At 41.5% G+C, this 24,446-nt stretch overlaps 1 protein-coding gene across 4 annotated transcripts in view; it reads right to left on the reverse strand.

Annotated features, from left to right (window-relative positions):
• BTK (Bruton tyrosine kinase) overlaps positions 1-21,262 on the reverse strand; it is a 34,159-nt gene extending 12,897 nt beyond the window's left edge. The window contains exons 1-5 of one of the 4 annotated variants that reach the window (XM_045995162.1): positions 21,130-21,262; positions 11,644-11,814; positions 11,004-11,102; positions 6,575-6,643; positions 4,962-5,043 (exon numbers count right to left, since the gene is read on the reverse strand). In XM_045995162.1, the coding sequence (XP_045851118.1) occupies positions 4,962-5,043; positions 6,575-6,643; positions 11,004-11,102; positions 11,644-11,784 (391 nt within the window). In that variant the 5' untranslated portion in view covers positions 11,785-11,814; positions 21,130-21,262. Of the gene's footprint in view, positions 1-4,961; positions 5,044-6,574; positions 6,644-11,003; positions 11,103-11,643; positions 11,815-13,691; positions 14,161-21,129 lie in introns of those variants that run through there. The other 3 variants (XM_045995164.1, XM_045995161.1, XM_045995165.1) reach the window with 3 other exon arrangements.
• Between the last annotated feature and the right edge of the window lie 3,184 nt (positions 21,263-24,446).

Genomic DNA, 24,446 nt, shown 5'->3' on the forward strand with positions numbered 1-24,446 from the left:
CAGTGTTTACTGCTAAGAGGAAGTCCACATAGCTTCTTTAAAAGATTAAAAAACAAGGCAAAACTTTCCTCTATAGAGACCAACTCAAGTTCTTAAGAACTTGCTAGTTATACTCATTCACTTAAGACTTTGGGGGGAAGCCTAGAAGCTTGTGATGGCCAGGTGCATTTTACAGGCAAATGAACAAACGTGCTGGGTTTTTTAGGGCTATTTTAATGCTTTTCTAAGAGCATCTGAAGACTTCTAACCATTAGTTCCTGTCCATCCTCACCCCTTACTTTCTCAGCACTCCCTTTCACCATTGTACCAAGCACAGTGTGGTGGGAGCTATTCAGATAAGGGGTTGCATTGTCTGTAGAGAATTTTATTTTATTTTATTTTTAAAAATATTTTAAAGATTTTTATTTATTTATTTGAGAGAGAGAGAGAGAGAGCATGGGGGGGCAGAGGAAGAGGGAGAAGCAGACTCTCTGTTGAGCACAAAGCCCCACAGTGAGGGGCTCCACATGGGGGCTCGATCCCAGATCCCAGGATCCTGAGATCATGACCTGACCAGAAGGCAGAGGTTTAACCGATCAAGCCACCCAGGCACCCATCTATAGAGGATTTTAAAACAATAATGAAACCAACCCAAAGTCTTTCTTTTATTATTACCAGCCCCTGGCAATTCTGAACCATGTTCCAGATATCAACTGAACTGATTGCTCTCACTGCCTCCACTCTCTTCCCACCCTCCCCCCACCATTATTCTTCACCCAGGGATTTGAAGACCCTCTGGTACAGGCCTAGACCTTGGTAGACCTGTGAAGAATTCTTTCTCTCTCTCTCTATTTTTTTTTTTTGGTTGCATATAAGAATTTCTTTTTTTTTAATTAACATATAATGTAATGTTTGTTTCAGGGGTGTGGGCCTGTGAATCATCAGTAATACACAATTCACAGCACTCACCATAGCACATACCCTTCCCAAGGTCCATCACCCAGGCACCCCAAACCTCCCATCCCTCTCCCCTCTAGCAACCCTCAGTTTGTTTCCTGAGATTAAGAGTGTCTTATGGTTTGTCTCCCTCTCTGGTTTCCTCTTGTTTCATTTTCCCTTCTTTCCCCTATGATCCTCTGTCTCATTTCTCAAATTCCTCATATCAGTGAGATCATAGGATAATTGTCTTCTCTGATTGACTTATTTCGCTTAGCATAATACCCTCTAGTTCCAACCACATTGTTGCAAATGGCAAGATTTCATTTTTTTTTTTTGATCTGCCAAGAATTCCTAATCAACCCCTGGCTACTCTGATAAACTAAGGTGTGCGAATAAGCTAATGAGGGCACACAATGCTTTCTGCCCTCTCTACTTCCAGCAGATCATAAGGAGCTCACCCTATGTTCCCAAATACTGCCTGCCTCTTAAGAGGTCCCTTGAAGATGACACCCTTTCCGTTTGTTGCCCAATCCAGAGCTGGTATTTCTAGCTACTTAGGTGAGAATTGCCAAAGTAGAGTGTTTGTTATGGACTGTTTGTGTCCCTCCCCACCCCCGAAATTCATAAGATAAAGCCCCTCAATGTCATGGTATTAGGAGATGGAGACTTTGGGAGGTACTTAGGTCATAAGAGCAGAGTCCTCATGAAGGGAATAGTGCCTTTGTAAGAAGAGACTTGAGAGAGATTCTCTCTCTCTGGCATATGAGAAAGTAGCAATTCTGCAAGCCAGGCAGATAGTTCTCACCAGAAACCAAACCCAATGGCACATCGATCTTGGACTCCCAGCTTCCAGAACTGTGATAAATCAATATTTGTTGTGTAAGCCACTTGGTCTATGGTATTTTTTTTTATTACAACCCGAGATGATCACCACTGTATCCAAGTGAGAGGGCCAGGAAAGACTACTGCACAGATGCATACGGCCAGTCCTATCTGGGAAGATTAATGGTTGGTGCACATATTCCAAGTACTTAATGGGCTGCTCTCTCATATTCATATTCATCAGGATAACATCTAAAACTCTGTTTCAGGCATGCACGAAGTAGTCCTCCCTATACTGGTTGTTGGAGTTTTGCCAATGTCCCTCTTTCTTTCATTATTGGTGAGCTCAGGCCTTTTGCTTATTTTTGATGGTGCAATTTGGAGAGGATCCACTGAGCTCAACCAAAGAAAGATTCTAGAGCGAATGCAGACACCTATCTGTGGTGCTATACCATTAAAGTGCGCACAGCTGTGTTCAAGGAAATGGAAGAAGAGAGTGCATGGCTAGGTCCTCAGGGAGGCAACCTCCACATGGAAGGTGCCACTGAAAAAAGATGGCAGCTGGATATGGGGCACCTGAAGCCCTACTTTTATTTTTTATTTTTATTTAAAAAATTTTTTTAAAAGATTTTATTTATTGGACAGAGAGAGAAAGAGCACAAGCAAAGGGAGCAGCAGGCAGAGGGAGAGGGAAAAGCAGGCTTCCCTCTGAGCAGAGAGCCCGAGGCGGGACCTGATCCCAAACTCCTGGGATCATGACCTGAGCCCAACATAGCTGCTTAACTGACTGAACCACCCAGGCATCCTGAGGCTCAGATCCAGGACCGGAGAAGGTTCCCTCATGTAATTTGTTGCAAGGTGCTTCCTTTTGGGTCATGTTGTTGACCCAGGCAGGTTCAACAAGACACACACCCAGGTCTAGAACAACTGGAAATGAAATGCCTTCAGTCAAATGCAAGAGAGAGAAGGCAACATTGCACCTTAACCCACACTAACCATCCACGCTCATAACCCAGTTGAAGGGGTGGTGTTTTCTGTTTGTTTTGGCTTTATTTTTACTGTTGTAATTTTACCTGCCCAGTGAACTTTAATAGTAGTGTATAACCAGAATGATAGGTTTGCCATATGAGTCAGTAAACCAAGTTTACAAGCTGAATATTCTTATCCTCTGTCATTGCTCATACCTTAAATGTAGAGGACACTCTAGAATTATTTGTTAGGCTAATCAATGACTGGTTTTGAAATTTATCGTTTAAGAGTAAAGGAGTTACTAACTTGCACATGTTACATTTTTTTTTCTTTTCTGGTTCTCCCTCAGTATGTCCCATCATCCCCTATTTCCAAACCAAATCCTAGCTGTCCATCAGCATGGAGCCCAACCAACCATGGTGGTTGTTTACCCTTACAGAAATATCTGTTGACACAACTACTGCTCCCTTTCCGTATGCAAGGCACTGTATGACGCACTGTGGAGAAAACCAAGGAAGTGCAAATATACAGGCCCTCTGTGTGCTCATTTTGTACCCCTAGGGCTAAAGCAGGCCTCTTACTTCAAAACATGCCAAGAACTGGACTTCATGGTACAAGATAGCACCAATTTGAAATCTCAACATTGCCTTCTTCTAGAATATCTTGCAGCCAACTACAGGTGTACTTTCTGGACTTGAGAACACCCAAGCAGCATGACACTAGGCAATAAGCTTAGGTTCTGGAGTCCTACAGACATAGGGATATGGTAAAGACCCAGGCTTCACCTCTCTGCTTGCCCCTGAGTGTGACCATGAGCAGGTTACCAAACCTCTTTGAACCTCAGTTCCCTCATCTGTAAATAGGGAAATGATACATACTTCATAAGCTTATCATGAGGATTAAATCTAGTACACTTGAAACAGTCGGCACTGAGCCTGGAACATACTAAGTGCTCATTAACTGTTAGCTATTACTATTGTCTTGAACCCAAGGTAACTGTGGGAATTCAATGAGATAATAAATGTAAGATATCTAGCTTGGTGTCTGGCATGTAGCAAGGATTCAATAAATGACCCTGTTCTTCCTTTCTCCTCTCCTCTTTCAACTTGAAAGATTTGGTGATGTTTATTTTGGCCAATCAGACTTGCATTCAAGGGAGTGAATAAGGGTGGTACAGTGAGCCACTGAATATCAGAATCTAAATGTTAAGACAAAGGGCTGTCGTGCAATAACCCAACCATGCTGTTATCAGTCTGCCATCCTTCCTGTTTCTCTAGGCAGCCTTTCCTGATGTCAACTCAACCAGTTAATCTCTCAGTCACTTGACATGTGGCTATATATACACAAAAATATGTCTGCATGCATCCTGTGCTGCAAGCCTTTAGAGTGAAGTTTATCTCAGCACACTGTGTGGGCTATGTCAAGTGCTGAAACTGTGTTCAAGTTTAAGTCCTCACAAAATAAGGAACATGAACGTGTTCCTTAGAAAATATTTAGCCACAATGAAAAGATGTACAGTGCTTTCCTGTACAGTGTTTTACAGTTTTCACATACATTACCTCATTGGATCATTTGGACAACCTTGGAGGTAGGTATGGCAGACATTGTTATGATTTCTCTTTCAGAAGAAGAAACGATGCCTCAGAAGAAGCTTGTTGGCCCACTTTCCAAAGGTCACCCAGTTTATTTGTGGTGGTAGAGGGCTTGGAAGGAGATTCCCCACTCTAACTTCAAGCATTCTCATGATCATCTAATCATTGGAACTAAGTATTTTATATTTGGGACTTGAAATATTGCAATGACCATTGAATGACACACCACACCACCCTCATAATTGGTGTAAAGAGTGGGACTGTTTTATAGATAGAGATATAGAGGTGCCTACAATTGTAGAATTGCACTAGAGAGATAGTGGTAGAACTGGATTGAAACTCTGAGTCTAGCACATTGTATTTTATTCATAAAATGGAATATGAAACTCAATTGTATCACTAATAATTGAGAAAATGCAGTCTACCATCCTTCCTCTCTGTCGTCCTCCTTCCCCCTCCCTCCTCTCTTTCCTTCCTTCCCTTCAGCCTCTTCTTTCTTCTTTCTCTCATCTCCCTCTTCCCATCCATTTTTCTTTTCCCTCTCCTTCTACCTCCCTCCATCTCTCTTTCTCCTTCCTCTCTTCTCTCTCTTTTTTTCTCCCTCCCCACTTTCTTCCCTTCTTTTTTTGGAAACTAGTTTCTTTTCCAAATAATTCTCACCATTTTTGAGCTGGTGAATCCAACGCTTACGCAGTTCTTCAGTCGGGGAGAAGACATAAAGCGGCCCTTCATCATACACAACCTGAATGAAGCAATGGACACACAGACTTCAGCAGTTAGGATTCAGAAAAAAGAAGAAAGTCTTTGAAGGAACTAATCTTAAGCTACAATTTTGTATATCCATAGTGGAAAACAAAGAAAGGTAGTGTCTTCAGTCAGTATCCAGGGTTGTAGGATTTAGAAACTCTTAGCTTTTTAAATAGTCCCAGATCCTCTTGACTTATGTTTCAATTTGTGTGTAAACTTAGTTCATAATATTTCCCCAAGCCTTGGTGGAGACAGGATTTGTGTTTATTCAACAAAGAATATTTTATGATCTTATTAAATCTTGAGTTTGTATAGAAGAGAAATGGAAGTAATGATTTGTATAACTTAAGTCTAGTTTTGTAGATGAGGGTTATTCACTTGGATAGTATGAAGCAAAATTTTAACTTATGGCTAATTTTTCTCCTACTGCCTAGTGGCCTCCCCTTGCCAAAACAAACCAAGTTTGAAACCACAAAAGAGTAAAGTATATATTTACTTCAAAAAGAGAAAAATATATATTAAGCATTGTCTTCAGATCAAACAGGCAGTAATTTTTTAAACACTTCACATGTACAAGGCATTGTGTTAGGTATTCTGGAGGTTCATGAAACATGTGGTTCCAATCCTCACAGACTCAACAGACATTACATAGTGGATTATGAAATCAGATGTAAATTAATTTGAATTATCTGCTATTTGGCACTATCCACTAGCCAACCAAACAAATCTTGTTGAAAGATGGTAGTAAAAACTATGTCTAAAACACTCCTCCTTCACAGGTTTTGTAGACTTTGATACAGTCAGGGACATGAACAAGATCCTTGCACATTTTTCTCTTTGCTTCTTAATCTAGCTGTGCTCATAATCCATGACAGAAAGCCCCCTCCCCTGAGACTTTCCACTTCCTTTTCTGGCTTTCACTGTTTGCAGAGGCTGCTATGTTCACAACATGTGACCTACAGAGTTTTTAGGACACAAGCAAACCAAATTAAAGATTGAATCTGAAGCTTTGCTCTCCTTTATGGGTTACAGTGCATGTCTTAAACAGACGTCTATGTGGCTCTTCAGTTACTTCAGACTAGAATAGAATTTAGGTTTATGTGTAGTGTAATAAGCCTTCCCCATACCGAACTTCCTAATAACTACTCCTTCCCTCCCCTTTTCTGTCTTTTCAACCCACATGGCCACCACTAGACAGATAGGCAGAACCAGAAGGAAGTGAAATGCTCACCCAACAAACAAAGCATCTTCCTCAATGCAGTTACCATAGACAAGACACACTATAATAGAATTACTGTCATTATGGATTCTCTTTGAGGTGTAGGGACTAAAAGGTACCATGTTAAATTGGGAAAATAGAAAAGAAAACAGTCTTAGCCCATGTCAGTCTCATTTCTCCCTTCAGCTTCCTTGTCCACCTCAAATTCTGTTCACTGGGACCTAGTATTCTTCCCTGTGCCCTGCACCCCAACCCTAATTATTATACTACAGGTACCTTTGAGAGCTGGTGAGAGAAAACACCTTACCTGGAAGGGGTAAGGGAACCTTTCAATGATTGAAATCTGCTCCATTTCACTGGACTCTTCACCCCTTCTCTGCAATGAAAGATGAAAGCATATGCCACTCTAGCAAACAGTGTGGAGATCCCTCAAAAAGTTACAAATAGAGCTTACGGCCCAGCAATCTCACTATAGGTATTTACCCGCAGAATACAAAAACACTAATTCAAAGGGATATGTGCACCCCAATGTTTACAGGAGCATTACTTATAAGGGCTGAGATATGGAAGCAGCCCAGGTGTCCATCAATTAATGAATGTATAAAGAAAATGTGATATATTTATACAATGGGATGTTATTCAGCCATTAAAAAGAATGAAATCTTGCCATTTGCAACAACATGGATGGAGCTGGAGAGTATAATGCTAAGTGAAATAAGTCAGAGAAACACAAATACCATATGATTTCACTCGTATTTGGAATTTAAGAAACAAAACAAACAAGCAAAGGAAAAAATGAGAGAGTCAAAGCAAGAAACAGATTTTTGAGTATAGAGAACAATCTGATGGTTACCAGAGGTGAGGTGGGTGAGTGGGTTAAATAGGTGATGGGGATTAAGGAGTGCAGTTGTGATGATCACAGGAAGATGCAAGGAACTGTTGAATTACTATATTGTACACGTGAAACCAATATAGCACTGCATGTTAACAAACTAGAATTAAAATAAAAACTTAAAAAGAAAGCATAGTTATTGGTTGATGCATTGTTATTTTTTGGATTTCCTCAGGTATTAGGAGTCCTCTGTAGTTGCACCAGAAGAATTTCCTGCATAGACAATGCTAATTATTAGATATTGCTTCCTTTAATCCAGTAGGGACACATGTCCATAAGATCCAGCACATACATGTTCAAAAAAACCTCAGGCATCTCAAACTATCAAGGAAAGGGAGGTTACCACTGATTTTTGTGTGTGGGGGGGGCACTATTTCACACCATACCTGAAAGTAAATTCAAAAGCTTAATGGATGGATTCAAAGCTTAATATAAAAATGGAACAGTGAGTGGACAGAGAAAAGAATTAAATGACTATATATAATTTTATGGGAGACAAGACTTCCCACTATAATGCTAAAGGTTAGACACATTAAGAAAAGATGAACTAATTTGATGACATAGATTTAAAAACCCAGAATGGTAAAAATGAACAAGTAAAAAAAAACGTAAACAAAGTTCAAAAATAAATGAAAAACTGGGGAAAATATTTTCAACATGTATTATAATTAAGGACTGATACTTTTAATATATCCATATCTCTTAAAAAGTACTAGCAATAGGGTAAACATTTCAATGGAAAAATGGCAAAAAATGAACAGGCAATTCACAAATGGAAAAATGTAAATGAACTGTAAGACATAAATGTTCAACCTTATGAGTAACCAAATATTGAAAAATAAGTGAGCAATGAAATATCACTTTCCTTGACTGTCAAATTAACAAACATATAAAATATCTGGTATTGGGGGGCGCCTGGGTGGCTCAGCGGGTTAAAGCCTCTGCCTTCAGCTCAGGTCATGATCCCAGGGTCCTGGGATCGAGCCCCGCATCGGGCTCTCTGCTTAGCGGGGAGCCTGCTTCCTCCTCTCTCTCTCTCTGCCTGCCTCTCTGCCTACTTGTAATCTCTATCTGTCAAATAAATAAATCTTTAAAAAAAAAATATCTGGTATTGGAAAGAATGTAGAGAAATAGAGATACTCTCATGTATAACTTGTAGGAATGTGCAAAATTTAAATTACACTGCTAGAAAATAAAATCAAATAAAAAGATAAACATAACCAAATTGTGCAGATTTAATAAAGAAGAACAATATTTTACTTCTAGGAAGTTATTATGAGGAAAAGAACAGCAAAAGTACATAAAGATGTATGCAACGATGTTCTCAGTGTGGTTATAATATCAAGTTGGAACAACTTAAATGTGTAATAGTAAGAGATTGGTTAAACAAATTGCAATATATTCATAATATTGAATACCACACAGCCATTAAAATCACATTATTAAAGAGTATCTATTGTCATGGGAAAAGTTTCCATATATTGTTAAATTGAAAAAGTACATTACAAAGCACGATGTGTAGTATGATTCTAAGTTTTTTTTTTTTAAAGATTTATTTATTTGACAGATAGAGACCACAAGTAGGCAGAGAGGCAGGCAGAGAGAGAGAGAGGAGGAAGCAGGCTCCCCACTAAGCAGAGAGTCAGACGCGGGGCTTGATCCCAGGACCCCGGGATCATGACCTGAGCTGAAGGCAGAGGCTTTAATCCGCTGAGCCACCCAGGCGCCCCGTATGATTCTAAGTTTTATTTTATTTTTTTTTTTTAAGATTTTATTTATTTATTTGACAGAGAGATCACAAGTAGACAGAGAGGCAGGCAGAGAGAGAGGAGGAAGCAGGCTCCCTGCGGAGCAGAGAGCCCGATGCGGGGCTTGATGCGGGGCTTGATCCCAGGACCCTGAGATCATGACCTGAGCTGAAGGCAGCGGCTTAATCCACTGAGCCACCCAGGCGCCCCTGATTCTAAGTTTTAAATACGTAAGTACACAGGGGCACCTGGCACACTCAGTAGGAAAAGCATGTGACTCTTGATCTCAAGGTCCTGAGTTTGAGCCCTACATTGGGTGTAGAGATACTTAAATAACATTTTTTAAAGATTTATTTATTTATTTTAGATGGAGAGAGAGAGAGAGGAAGAGAGAGTGCGAGTGGGGGGAGGGGCAGAGGGAGAGAATCTTCAAGCAGCAGACTCCTGGCTGGGCCTGAAGCCCATCACAGGGCTGGATCCCAGGACCCTTGAGATCACGACAGGAGCCAAAACGAAGAGTTGGATGCTTAACCAACTGAGTAACCCAGGCGCCCCTTAAGTAAATAAACTTTACAAAAATAAATACACAATATACATATTAGTGTGAATATATGTGTTGCAAGTGGAGAAAAACAACTGTAAGTCTGTATACCAATATACATTAGTCACTTCTAGCTGAATAATGGGATTATGCATGATTTTATCTTCTTTATTGTGCTTTTTTGTATTTTCTAGAGTTTCTGTAATAGGTACACACTACTCTTGCAATTAGGAAAAAATAATAAATGATATTTTTTAAAAACTCAACTCAGAAATCCATAGGCATTTTGCCTTGGAGAGGCTCTGGGAAATCAGAGGAGAATCAAGAGTGAGTTGTTAAAGAATCTCACGACTCAGAGCCCTAGGCTTCTGGCTTTCAGACGAACTCAAACCTATAAATCTGATCCTGGTATCTGAGAGAGTAAAACCAATCACCTCTGATCAGTTTGAAAATTTCACATATTGAGGGGTGCCTGGGTGGCTCAGTGGGTTGGAGCCTCTGCCTTCGGCTTGGGTCATGATATCAGGGTCTTGGGATGGAGTCCCGCATCGGGCTCTCTACTTGGCTGAGAGCCTGCTTCCTCCCTCTGTCTCTGCCTGCCTCTCTACCTACTTGTGAGCTCTCTCTCTCTCTGTCAAATAAATAAATAGATAAAATCTTTAAAAAAAAAAGAAATTTCACATATTGGGACTCCTGGCTGGCTCAGGCAGTGGAGCATGTGACTCTCTTTTTTTTTTTTTAAACTTTTTTTTTTTTTTAAGATTCTATTTATTCATTTGACACAGAGAGATCACAAGTAGGCAGAGAGGCAGGCAGAGAGAGAGAGGAGGAAGCAGGGTCCCCGCGGAGCAGAGAGCCCGATGCGGGGCTCGATCCCAGGACCCTGAGATCATGACCTGAGCCGAAGGCAGCGGCCTAATCCACTGAGCCACCCAGGTGCCCCGAGCATGTGACTCTTGATCTCAGTGTTGTGAGGTCGAGCTCCACATTGGTTGTGGAGATTCCTTTTATTTATTTTTTAAAAAAATTTACTCTGTTATGTTAGTCACCATACAATACAACATTTGTTTTTGGTTTAGTGTTCCAAGATTCATTGTTTATGTACAACACTTAGTGCTCTATGCAATACGTGCCCTCCTTAATACCCACCACCAGGCTCACCCATCCCCCTCCCACCTCCCCTCTAAAACCCTTGGTTTGTTTCCCAGAGTCCATAGTCTCTCATTGTTTGTCTCCCCCTCCAATCCCCACCCCAGTATTTTTCCTTTCCTTCTGCTAATGTCTGGAGATTCCTTTTTAAAAATAAAATCCTTCCAAAAAAGAGAGAAAATTTGATATGTCATCATAAAATTGGTATTAGAACTTTTCAACATTAAGTGAGTTGTTCTGCATCTGGGGGAAAAATGCTGAAACTCAGTATAACCAAGAACAGAGTGAAGAATTTTGTGAGGGAGCTTTAACACATTGCACAGCATCATGGGTTTATTTACAGAGAGCTGAAGTGTTCTAAGTTTCTTAACCACCCGTTCCTGCCCTGACAATGGGCTATACTTACTGGAATCTGCCTTTCAGGGGGAGGATTTTTTTCAGGAACCACTGTTTCAACGCAAGTGATCTTCTCAACGTCTATCGAGCCCTTCTTACTGCCTCTTCTCTGAGAAAGAGAATGAGGAAGAAAATGGAGAAAGATTAGGAGTGACTAAGCAACCAGATAATTAGATTTTGTCATCTAATCATTCAACATTGTGAAGTGACACCCACACTCTGTCCATCAGGACCTGTCATTTTGGGGAAAAAGAAAAAAGCAAGGAAACTTCCAGCTATTAATCTAAACTTTTTTGACTACCAGATAGAGGGCAAATACTATAGAAGAGTGGATGACTGTGTGTGCCTTTACCATAAAAAATAAAGAATAATTTTTGAGACTTGGATTTCCTTCTCAACAATATTTAATGATCACCAACTGCAAGATTCCAATGGAAAGATTCCCCCCTCCTTGCCCATGGCTTCTTAGCACCTTTGAATTTTTGCACCAGTGTGGCTGCTTAGTTCTAGGCTAGGAAACATTTTCCTGAGTTTAAAATAGACCTAGGTCCCTACCCACCTCCCTCCTCTAACCAAAAAGTTATCTACCTCCTCAAGGAAGATCTAAGGCCAAGTCCTAGATACTCAGGTTTCACAGCAGAGAAACTTACCCCGCGATCAAAGTCATACTCATAGTAGGAAAGTTTGTGCACAGTCAAGAGAAAGAGACGCTTCTTGAAGTTTAAAGGCGAGGTCTTCTTTTTCTGTTGGGATCGCTTCAGAAAGATGCTCTCCAGTATCACGGCCGCCATAGCTTCTTTCTGGAGCTCACTTGTATGCTACTGATAAAGAAAGTTCTTGAGGACCCAGCACATAAATCCTCATCCCTCCTGGTTTCCCCTCAGCCTGGCCACCTAGTTTCAAATGGAACAGAATCATGCAAAGCTAATGAAGAGCCTTCCTCCTACCTTCACATCCTTCTTCCACAGCCTCCATCTCAGCCAGTATTTAGGTGTAGTGGATGCACATTGAATAGGGAGGACGGGTTCAGCGTGAGTTCACGTACACTGGTTTTTTGTATAAGGTCATGGAATGCTCTGGAGTCAAAGGCCACATACCTGTGTGCTTGGTAATGTCTGGAGGCCACTTTATACTAACCACCCTTTATTGTATAGGCAGAATCTGTGAACAGCAGAAGTCTCAGTGCAACTGTTGACTCTGATATCCCCAGAAGGGACAATGCAGGTGCCAGAGCTCCACTGAGGCAGATATTGGACTTTCAGTTCCCAGTTTCCTAGATAGTGAATGCAATTTTTTCAAACAGTGTCCCCCCGGGTCTGTAACCAAGGGGTCTAGTAAGAATACGGAGGCTGCACCTGCAGTTATGGACATATACTAACTGCCGCCAACTGATTTTGCCCATCAACCACTGGCTGAGCTACAAAGGATACAAACTTTGTTCTAAAACTGAAAAACAATTTTGGGGGAGGGAGTTATTGGTTGTTTTTGGTTTTGGTTTTGGTTTTGGTTTTTCCTCTCCTTTTTTTCTTAGATTGGTTCTTGTAGACATTGTCATACAGAAGTGATGCAACTGTCTTGCTCTTATGAATGCCATCTCTGATTATTTACTAAAAGTAACTGTTTACCCTCTCTAAACTCACAGTACTCTAGAAAGACTCAGTTTAGGTAACTGAAGTACAGAAATGCAAAGAAATTTATGAAAAATCACCATTGGCTCTTTTTATTCACGCAAAACATGTTTCTTATTAGTTATTCACTTAAAATTTATGCACAATTACATAGTACAAATTCCAAACCTTCCTTAGAAAGATAAAGTGAAAACAGAAATACATTACAAAATGGGGCATTAAATAAGTATTGAAAAAATCACCAGCTTGCCTCAAATTTTGTTACATGTGGGTTTTTCTTAAGGGGGGAATAGATGGCATTTTGTAAATCTAAACTCCTTATGCTTCTGGTGACACCGTGGATGCTGGATAAATAAAGTCAGCATCACTTCTTTACCTGCCAAGCACAGATTATTGCTCACAACAGGGAAGCAAGGGAGCGGTTTTTATCAAAGGCTGAGGCTATCTGCACCGTTATTTTTGCTCTTTCCTGTGGTGTAGAAAATTCTATTATCATACTGGGGAGACATTAAAAATAGGTTAAAGGAACACCGGGGATGTTCAGAATGATCACTTTGCCACTTATTCACAATGTTGATGCGACTCTCTTCTGGTGCTGGATTCATTCAATGGTTTATAAATGATATTTTGAGAAAAATTAGGCCAAGGAGCGTACCTCTTTGCCACACTTTGCCACAGTTCCCTGACTCCCTGGTTTAAATGGTCTCTCACAGGAGTGACGAACTGATAAGACTTTACAACCGGAGGACTTTCTAATGCTCAACACCCACAGAGATTTCTGTCAATCCTGAAATTATTCAATTATTCAGAAGTAGTGGTAACCAAGTAATGATACTGTATTCTCAAGAACTGTCAACTCATTGAGATCCTTGTAACAATACCACTTTTTTTTCCCACCGTGAATTCCAATTAAGTACCTTTTCACAATCAAAAAGACTCCGATTACAGAGGAAAAAATAAAGCCTTAATGAAAGTGAGTAGGATGAGCAGTAAATTGGATCAGAAGCCTCCCAACAAACTACATCCAGTTTTCCTTCTGTTAGCTGAATAAAGCATACCCATCATTTTACCTTCAGTTTTGTTGCAAGCTCCTGATGGACACATTCCCTGCTCTGTCCCAGCATCTGCTTTAGTCTTGGCCTCTGCTCTTACTTCCTATAAGATAGGTCCTTCTGGAAGCTGCCTCTGCTCTTTTTCTCTTTTAGAACAAATCCAGTTTGTACAAGAGGACGCCTTCCTCTCTTTCAAGTGTCTGTTGGGTTAAGGTTCAGTGCTGGTCTAAATATGAGGAAGTAAGCGAGCCTCTCACTAGCCATCACCCCTCTGAGCAAGGGGTGAAATGGCCTCTACCGCTAGACCATTGAGTTGAAGGAATGCCAGGATTTCCAAGGTCTGGTTGCCCCTTCTTTGGCTGCTTTCCCCTTAATTCCTTGTGATCCAGTCCAGACACACACAGCCTGAAAATGTGGTAGTTCCTCCTTAGCCATTACCGTTCCATCCACCAATATAATGTGAAAGAAGGTGCATCTGTCTTTTTGTCTTCCTGAAGGTTGATGTGTGATGGACCCTCTGCATTGGAGGGCAGCTGCAACTTATTTGTGGAAGGTTCTAAGTTTTTTTCTAACCATATCAGCAGCTGACAGTCAATTTGACCACAAAAGACGCACCGTGAGGGCTGACCCTCCACTTCACTCAGACAGTGGGGGTGGGGGTGGAAACCAGAAGTGACATGAATATTACACACACACACACACACACACACACACACACACACACACACTGTTGTTCATATAAAGAAAGAGGAAGAAAAATAATAGAAAAACACAGAGCTCTTCATTTAAAATACAGAATTCCAGCATTATAATGTTCTCTTTATTACACTACAAATGCAAGGATTTTCATGTAGCCACATTTGGAGCCTCCCAGCTCCCTGTGGAACAGCAGAATTCATAAAGAGAATGCTTGCGAGTAAGAGCTCGACCGTCTTAGAAACTTCACTATGCCAAGGAATTGATACGAAAAGCACCTGCAGGATCAGTAAACTAAACCACCTTGGGCCCTCTCATTGCTCAAGCTAAGAGAAACACTATCAGGGACAACACCAGAGCAAAATTCAGAAGACTACACAGCCTGCCTATGATTGGGAAGAGTCCTAGAGATGCTAGTTAGAAATAACCAGTCAGTCATAGTTCAGATAGCTACTTAGCTAGAATATCCAAGAAATATCATTCTCCCTTTATTTCTCCTTTAAAGCATTACTCAATTGCCCAGAGACTGTCTGTTTGGTTTTCTCCCCAGGGGAATGGAAGGAAGCTCCTGTTTCTCTCAGTGGAGTCTATACTCATTATTTCATTTATTTCTCTCAACACAGAGCTGAGGAAAATGAGACTCATGGAAGTTGTGTGACTTGCTCAACCTCATCCATTTGTGACTCCACATCCATGGCTGTTTCTGAGATACCTACCTCATTGCCTCCTGGATATATAAGGCATATATATATATACACACACTCAATGAAGGCAAAAGAATAATTATATATAATTATTATTTTTTGAAGGCAAAATAATAATAATAATTATTATATTATTATATATAATATATAAGTATATATAATAAGTATATAATATCTAATATGTAATATTAGATATATAATATATATTATATATAGAATATCTATATCTATATATCAAATATATCAAATATATTAGATATTAGGTATATGATATATTATATATCTAATCTTATATTAATTAATTAATATATATTAATTTTATATTAATATATATCATATTATATATCTAATAGCTAATATATTATATAACAATATCATTATGATTATATCATTATTATAATATAATAATAATAATTATTATTTTTTTGCCTTCAATGATTTTTTTTTTTTAAGATTTTATTTATTTATTTGACAGAGAGAGAGATCACAAGTAGGCAGAGAGGCAGGCAGAGAGAGAGGAGGAAGCAGGCTCCCTGCAGAGCAGAGAGACCGATGCGGGGCTTGATGCGGGGCTTGATGCGGGGCTTGATCCCAGGACCCTGAGATCATGACCTGAGCCGAAGGCAGCGGCTTAATCCACTGAGCCACCCAGGTGCCCCGCCTTCAATGAGTTTTGATGCTATCCACTTCAGCACCCTGTCATCCCCCATGTTATCATCAAAGAGCAGTTGGGAGAGACCCTCTGCATCTTCTAGGAACATTTGGCAAAAGAGAAAATGTTGGTTAGTTCAGGGGATGAGAGAGATTGCGAGATCCTGGAGCATTTTCCTCTGCAATAATCCTCCTAGTAAAAAGGATGATTTAGCCCTGTTAACTGTCAACTGTACTTTCTCCCACATGTTGACTCTTTTTAGTCATGCCAAATTTTCTTTTAAATCTTCCATAAGGAGATCCTAACTGGTGTTACTTGCTGTTTTCTTTTCAGGATTTCTTTTCATTGTTGATGGGATAAAAGCATAAGATTAGGTGAAACACCCATCCACTCTTTGTCCCTAGGGTTGTTATTGCATCCTGTGAATACAAAATTTTGATCAAATGTATTTTCTTTTACACTATAAAATGTTGCAAATAGATGGTATAGAGAAGAACACTACACTCAGGTACTCACCAAGCTCTAATACAATCCTAACATTGTGCCATAATTTCTTCCAGTGTTTTCAGAAATAAAATACTACCCATAGAGTCAAAACCTCTTTGGATACTCCTCTGCAATCAATCCCTGTCCTTCCTCAGAGGTTAACAATATCTTGAATTTGGTGTTTACCATTCCTAGGCATGTTTTTACATTATTACTGCATATGTAAATATCCATAAAAGGTATTTAGTTTGGTTTGCATGTTTTACATTTTTTTAAAGATTTTATTTATTTATTTGACAGGCAGAGATCACAAGTAGGCAGAGAAGCAGGCAGAAAGAGAGGAGGAAGCAGGCTCCCTGCTGAGCAGAGAGCCCAATGAGGGGCTTGAACCCAAGACCCTGGGATCATGACCTGAGCCAAAAGCAGAGGCTTTAACCCACTGAGCCACATATTCTTCAGCAGCTTGTTTTTCTTCTTAGTATAATTTTTTCAAAAGATTTACTTTTTTATTTGAGAGAGAGAGAGAACACACTTCGGTGTGAGTGGGGCGAGGGGCAGAGGGAGAGGGAAAGGGAGAGAGAGAATCCCAAACAGACTCCCAGCTGAGTGCAGAGCCCCACGTGGGGCTTATCTCACCACCCATGAGATGGTGACCTGAGCCGAAATCACAAGTGGGATGCTTACCCTGCTGGGCCACCCAGGTGCCTCTCCCAGTATAATAGTTTATGATTTATTTATGTTGGTAGCTCTAATCTATTTCTATATGTTTAAAGTATTCTGTATGATGAATTCATCACACTTGGTTTGTCCATTCTCCTATTGATGGATATTCAGATTGCTTGTTTTCAATTATAAGCGATGCTGCTGTGCACATCCTTGTGCAAGTGATCATGGTTTTTCACTCTGTTACTCAGACAAAGTGGCAAACCCAGGTCTGGCTTATCTGTTGGCCTATGTGCTTTGTGTTTTCCCTTGTTCCCGTTTCAATCCTGTCTTCCTGAAGTTTTACTACGGAATCTGGTAGGATTAGCAACTGTCTGAAATTAGAATAGAGTATGATGGGCTAAATTTAGCTTCCCCCCAAATCTCTGCTCAGTCCCAAGAAGCATCTCTCAGATTGAGATTTTCACTGAGAATTCCATGGCCTGGGAACCAGAAGAGACGTCTTCTTTAGAATATAACTACAGCAACAAAGAAACCAAATTACTCTTGCTAAATTCCCAAGAAGCTCTAGTCAGGCATCAGTGAAATCTAATTATTTGATAAGCTTCATGGTCAGCGCAACAGATGACCAAATTTGTGGTGAGGCCCTCCAGCCAAAATCAGTTTTCTGGCTGTGTGTTGACCAGGGAACTTCTCACCTCCTGCAGTCCTCTCCAAGAGGTCTTGGATCTCTGGTTCTTCCTCAGCCTCTCGTCATGTTAACGTTGAACATGAGAGCCAGATGGCTAATCTGAAGTCTGCACTCAGCATCAGACTGGTGGTAATACTTTCAGTACTGTCCCTCTGCTCCGAGGGTGACTCCTGTGGTGTCTGTTTTTAGCTCTGGACTTGAGGGGCCCTTTGGCCTTCTTTTTCGGTTCAGTTTTTGTTTTCCCTGGCTTAAACATATGCTGTGTTTTCTCTTTCAATATTAAATTAACACATTTCATTATAAATAATGTTTCAAGTACAAGAATATTAAAAAGAAAACCTCAATTACAAGCTCATTATGCAAAGGCATTAATCTTGGAGCATATTTCCTTCCATTTTTTCCTGTGCATTTCTCTTAGGTTGGAGATCGTGTTACATATAGTATTTGCAGTTTCCTTGCATTTCTTAACATTATCTATCCATCCATCCTCCCAACACACCTTTTCCCCAAAATATCTGAAGGTCTTGTTTAACAGTATTCCTGATTATTTTTCCATGGTATTAGGATCTCTATATAAGTATCATTTACCAAGTCAGAAAGTGCGTGCATTTTGCATTTTGAAATATATTGACAGAGTAGTTTCCAGAGGCATTTTATCAATTTCCACTCCAGACAGCAGTTTTTGAGAGCCTGCTTTTCCCATTCCTTTATTTATTTTCTGCTCCATTTCTAGTCAGTTTTTTTACTCTGTTTTTATTGCCGACTAGTCTGCTTTTTCATTGAGCCAGTGATCTGGAACTCCAGTGTATTCCAACCTACAACTTGTCTAAAATTTAACTTATCTTGACTCTTTAGAATCTTGTCTTCTAGGGATGAGCTAATTGACTATAGTTTATTGTTTTTAGGGAAGCAAGGCTGTGAGATGAGCTTGACGTTCAGATAAGCAACATTAACTCTCAGGCATCTGGTGATGCTTCTCAAAGAGTAAGAAGGAAAGCCTGGGATTAAGGATTTTGTGTTTCAAACACCCTGTGTCAGTGCACATGAACCTCTGTAGAAACTGAAAGTCACACGTGGCCTATTTGTTTCAGGGTCCTCAGAGGACTTCTCTCTCTCCCTCCCCTGATGGCTTCATTTGCATAACCAAGCAGCTTTGGAGTAAATTAGGTCAATGTCTTGTTTCTAGCTTCTTGTTGAGCACTGCCTCACTGAAAATTCTAGCTCTTTCTTATTCCCAGGAGTTAGCAATTTATCTTAGCATAGCATCTTTGGGCAAACAGCCAGCAGGGATCTGGCAACTCTTTGGAGAACATCCGAACTGGTTTTCAAAAGGCATGTCTTCCCCTTACACCTAAGTCACTTCCTGGTATGGGTTGAGTCCACTGAAAGGAAATTCTCTGTAGGAGATTTGTTCAAATGGAAATAGTATATCATGGTGATGATAATTTAAAATTGCATCGAGACCCTTGAAGTGGATGGAAAATTGCACTGTTTCTCACCATAAAGAGTTCACAAAGGGCTCCAGACAAATACACCACTGGCCATAAGCAACAGAATTTGGGCTTTAACAGAGACAGTTTAAACAGTTTGGCTATAAAGGGGGTCAGAATAGAACAAACAGGGCTAGCCTTAATGGATACTGTTTTGGTTGAATGCTTTAGGTTCCATGAGTGTTTGCATTTTGTGGCTTATTAGGAGGATGGCATTGTTTTATCAAATAACTGAGGCTCCCAAGAAGCTATAGCACCCTGGTTTCAGGGGCTTGGCATGCAAAAGGAGGGAAGGAGCAGAGCTAGAACACAGCTAACAGTAGGGAGGACAGTCCCTCAGCTTTATAGACCCCTACCTCTGGGCTTGGCTGCTGTTCTGCATCTGGAAACCCACAACATGCCATAGAGATTTTGAGCTTGGAGAACTGGGTGATCAGGAAACTGGGCCAGGACTGGGGCGTCTGGGTGGCTCTGTCAGTTAAGTGTCTGCCTTTGGCTCAGGTCATGGTCCCAGGGTCCTGGAATTGAGCCCTGCATTGAGCCCCACATCAGGCTCCCCGCTCAGCTGTGAGCCTGCTTCTCCCTCTCCAACTCCCCCTACTTGTGCTCTCTCTCTCTGTGGCAAATAAATAAATAAAAATATTTTTTTAAAAAAGGAAATTGGGGATGCCTGGGTGGCTCAGTTGGTTGGGCGGCTCCCTTCGGCTCGGGTGATGATCCCAGTGTCCTGGGATCAAGTCCCATGTCAGGCTCCTTGCTCCGCGGGGATCCTGCTTCCACCCAACCCTCTCTCTGCCTGCCTGTACTCTCTCTATCTCCCTGACAAATAAATAAATAAAATCTTAAAAAAATTAAAATAAAATAAAAAAGGAAATTGGACCAGGATTCCATTTGGAGGTCTAATAGCTCATCCAAGGATGTCTTGATTAGGGATTAGGGCCACCAACCACTTTTATTTTAAATGCCACACCATCTGCCCTAGGCAGAGCTGCTCAGGCAGGATAAAAATCAGAGCAAACATGGAGATATTAGCACTTACAATTGCCAGGTTTTAACTATTTTATATATATTAACAGAGTTACTATTCACAACAATCCTATGGGGAAGGTACTAGAAAAGGAAGGGGGAAAGGAAAAAGGGAAAAGAACAGGGAAAGGAAAGGGCAGGAATAATCCAATGCAATTCAATAACTGTTCATTAAGCTCTGAATCTATTCCTGGGAATGCGGTAATGAACGAGATAAAAGGCCACTGTATAAGCAGAGGGAATACAGGTAGAGAGAGGAGGGGGAGGAAAAGGAGGAAGGGGATGGAGAGGGGGGAATGGAGAGGAGGAGAGAAGAGAAAGGGAGAGGAGAAATGATGAAGACAAAAGAAAGCCGTGCACATGGCAGGCAGTGTTAATAGGAAAAACTGGCCCATGACCTCAGGGGTCAGCCCCACTGTCTGGGCTGAGGCTGAGGCTGTTTTCTTCTGGCCCAGTCTGTGACCCACATCACCACGAGGCTGGCACACACAATCCTTCCAATAAGCCAGCTCTGCTCCTGGCAGCATCGGCCGAAGCAGCCCATGGCAGGCAACTTCCCCTCAGGGTTAGCCTGGGCTTTTCCCCAGTTTACAAAGGCACGTGAGATTTTACTGTTCTCTCAACGTGTCTCTTAGATTTTCTTCTCCTAAGGGCCTCTTGACACAAATCTACCTTTTGCATCTTCAGGCAGTATTTGACCAAATGGCTTATTTGTATCCTCCTGCCATCACCAAGATTCCTCTTCTGTCAAGGTTTGCAAGGGTGCCCACTTCCAACAGTTGCTACCTGTTCCAGTGGTCCCCTCTTGTCCCTCTTTGCTCTTCTTCTTCTTCCCCCCACAACCTGACTCAGAACGAACCCTTCAGTCCCTTCTGATCATCGGGAAGGACTGCCAGGGCCTTGCACTGATGACATTGCTACCCTCTGTCAGCCTCCTTTTCGGGCAAGACTATATGGCACGAGCCATGCTTTCTCTCCTACCTTTGGGGGGGTCCCCATGAAAAGGATTTGCGGCAGCTGCCCAGCCCCTGCCATACCCCAGACCCACCTCAGTCCTGACTTAATGCAGGTAGCTTCCCAGATGCATTGAGATGCCAGGACTTTGAAGGTGTGATTCGATCTCAGAAGACACTGGCCCTGGAGACATATTCTTACAGTCCAGAGAGGAAGGACAGTCTGAGCAAACCCCACCCTTTCACAGCCACTCAGTTCCCTTTTTTTGTTTCCTGACTTAAACCAATGTCTTTTTTTTTCTTCTTCTCAGCAGCACGGTATCTGGTTCCCTGCTGCTGTCCTTATCCCCCCACCCAACCCCCAACTGTCCCCGCCCTTCATTTGCTTGGGACCTCTGACACTCCTGTCTTGAATGTGCTCTTGAAAGTGCTCTGTTCAACATTATTGGGGCCACTGAGACTCTAGATGAGGCTGGGTTGGCAAACAGGTCACCATGCCAACCTCCCCGAGGTAAAAGGACCTTGTACCCTAAAGAACTGTGGGGATAATCAGCAGAGAGTGGAGACTTACAGGAAGGACGAGAAATGCAGACCTGCAAAGACAAAGCAAAGGGTCTAATGAGGAAGAGTGTCTTTAGAGCCTCCTGTCCTTGAAGGCAGAGGACATTGGGGGGTTACACCGTTAATCTTCATAAGGAAAGATGGAGAGTGCTCACAAAAGGGACCCCAAAGTGCAGAACCCGAGAGAGAGAGAGAGAGAGAGAGAGAGAGAGAGAGGTAGAGACAAGACTTCCCCCTGCTGAGTCATTTTCTAAGAAAGCATTTTTTCCCCTACAGATAAAAACGTCTGAATGTAAGCCCACACAAAGACTTGTGCCCTTCCCCATTTTCTGTGGATGTTGATTTTCTTCCTTTCAAATTCAGCCTCAGGGATTAACTCTTCATGTACACCTTTCTCTTTAACTCTGTAAAAAACTCTGTAATAAACCCAAGTAAACGCGTCCCTCAAAGCCTGAATGTGTCCTCAGCTACTTCCTAGCCTATGTCTAGCCGCAGTCCTCTCTCAGAGCCTTCTCCTAGGAAATGCAGCTGGTGGTGGCTGCCAACCAGGATGGCAGCGTGGCCCTGGCTGACTGGTCTGCAAGTCCACCTTGACACAGGGGGCATGACCATGTTCTCACCCCCAGTTGCTGGATCTTAACGTAGGAGCAGATCACAAATCTCACTAGAAGTCTGTCTGTCAGAGTTTTTAAGACAACAAGGGTTTTTTTTTTTTTTTAAAAAGCATTTTGTGGGAATGGTAGAGTGGGTAGTCCTCACATCTGCACAAGATAGATGGGCAATAAGTCTTGCACGATCTCCCTATATCATTGACAACATACATCGTCTTACTAGCCATCTCTGAACAGCTGCTCTAGTCTCCTGTCTGAGAGTCGCCGTCACAGACATTTTCCTTCTCTCCCCTTTTCTTCAGTAAGATGCTCCCTGTTGTCACCTGGCCCATCTCTTCACAAGATCCATCTTGGGGTGGAGATTGGAAATTTATAGGCATACAGTGGAGGATCTGGACAAGGGAGAGTGGAACAGGGGATAGGGTAAGAGAGACCTAGGCAATTTTTTAAACTGTCTGCCCACAAGCCCTTCCTTAACACACTTGTCTAAATGATCGAAGGGCTGCACCCAAATAATGCAAGTAATTGGCCTAGTGTCACCTCAAAAGAGTCCCAAGGTAATATAAGGTTCTGGTTTTGGTAGTATCCTATTTAACATTTCTCCTAATGAGGTTTGAGGAAGATACAGAAAGTAGTCTACCTAATTTGTGAATGCTACAACGCTGTTGGGGGCAAGACTGGGTGACCGTCTTGATTGCAACCAGAGCAATCAATTTGTAAAAAGATCTTGATCACCTGGTATGAAGAGCAAGTGTATTTTACCAGAGCTAAGGGTCATGTCCTGTAATGGGGCACCGAACTGAACTTCAAAAGACTCCAGGTAAAGGTGGGATAGCAGTAGGATTTGTGCAAATGGTTCAGAGGTTTTTGCTGATAGTAAGGAAGAGAAATGTCATGTCAGTAACATGACTGCCAGAAAATCCAAGGTGAAAACAGGCTTCCTGTAAAATATCTAGATAGAGGAAAGTAAATAGGCTGCCTACTCTGCAAGGTCAGGCCGTATCTAGACTCCTGTGTTCAGTTCTGAGCGCCTCATGTTAGGGAAAATTAATGAGCAGGAGCATGTCCAAAACACAGACCAGGATTAGTGAAGGGAATCAAACCCAAAGCCACACCATACAAGGTATGATACAAAGATCTAAGGTTGACTAAGAGGGGCCATGTTCACTGTCTTCATAATTCCATGTTACTAACATCAAAAACCTCTAGAAACCCCTCAAAGGCCAGTGAGACTGCCTAAGAGCCCAAAGAGAAGAATATGCTGAAACTATGGGCTGGCTGTCTGGCAAAGAAACTTTTAGGAAATGTAGTAGCAGGTAGGGGTACTGTTTTCATTATCTCCTTCCCAGAGACCACCCAACAAAAAGGGGATAATCCGAGAGTCAGCTCTGGACCCCTGGGTATTCCTGGAGAATTATGCCAGCAGGAGACCCCAGGCTTTCATAGTTCCTTAGTCCCTAATCACTGGTACCCCTTCCTGAGTCCCCGCTCAGTTCTTCATCAACCTCTACCCTGCTTGCACTGTGTTATGTCATGGTTAGGTGCAAGGCTGTGGTGCTAGAAACTACCTGGGATGAAATTCCAGCTCCACAAAATAACCACCCGTGTTGTGCCTCAGTTTCCTCACCTGTTAAATATTAATAATGGTACACAGTGCATGGGGTGGTTTGGATTACAAGAGGTAGTAGATGAGGTGTTTAGGAAAACGCCTGGTATATATTAAGAGCTCAGTAATTGTTAACTATTATAATTTCCAGGCCACAACAGCCATACTGTATAATGATAAAGAATCCCAGGCCCTGTAATCAGATCACCTGTGTTTGTGTCCTGGTTCCACTAAATACTATCTACAGTGGGCAAAATGTTGATGATCCTATGGCCTCAATTTTCTTATCTGTAAAATGGGTATGATAGTACCACCTACCTCCTGGAATTATTGTGAGAATTTTATGAGACAATCCATTTTAAATACTCAGTACCCTGTAGTCTTTCTCTGCTAGACTCTTGAAACCTAGCACATGACTTCTGCCAGGTATGCAGTGAAAGGAAGAGCTGCTGGATATTTTTATCTCTTGGCCTGTTGATTGTTATTGTGCGAGCTGAACAATTTCATTGTCACTTTTCAGAACCCAGGACAGCCAACTTGTTCCTTCAATAAAAGGGGGCTGCTTGAATGCCGATCCTTCATACTGTTTTACAAAATACTTTGTAATTATAAATTTATGAGACTGATTATTTTA

Source organism: Meles meles, chromosome X, assembly GCF_922984935.1.
Source record: "Meles meles chromosome X, mMelMel3.1 paternal haplotype, whole genome shotgun sequence".
NCBI classification, from domain to species: Eukaryota; Metazoa; Chordata; class Mammalia; order Carnivora; family Mustelidae; genus Meles; species Meles meles.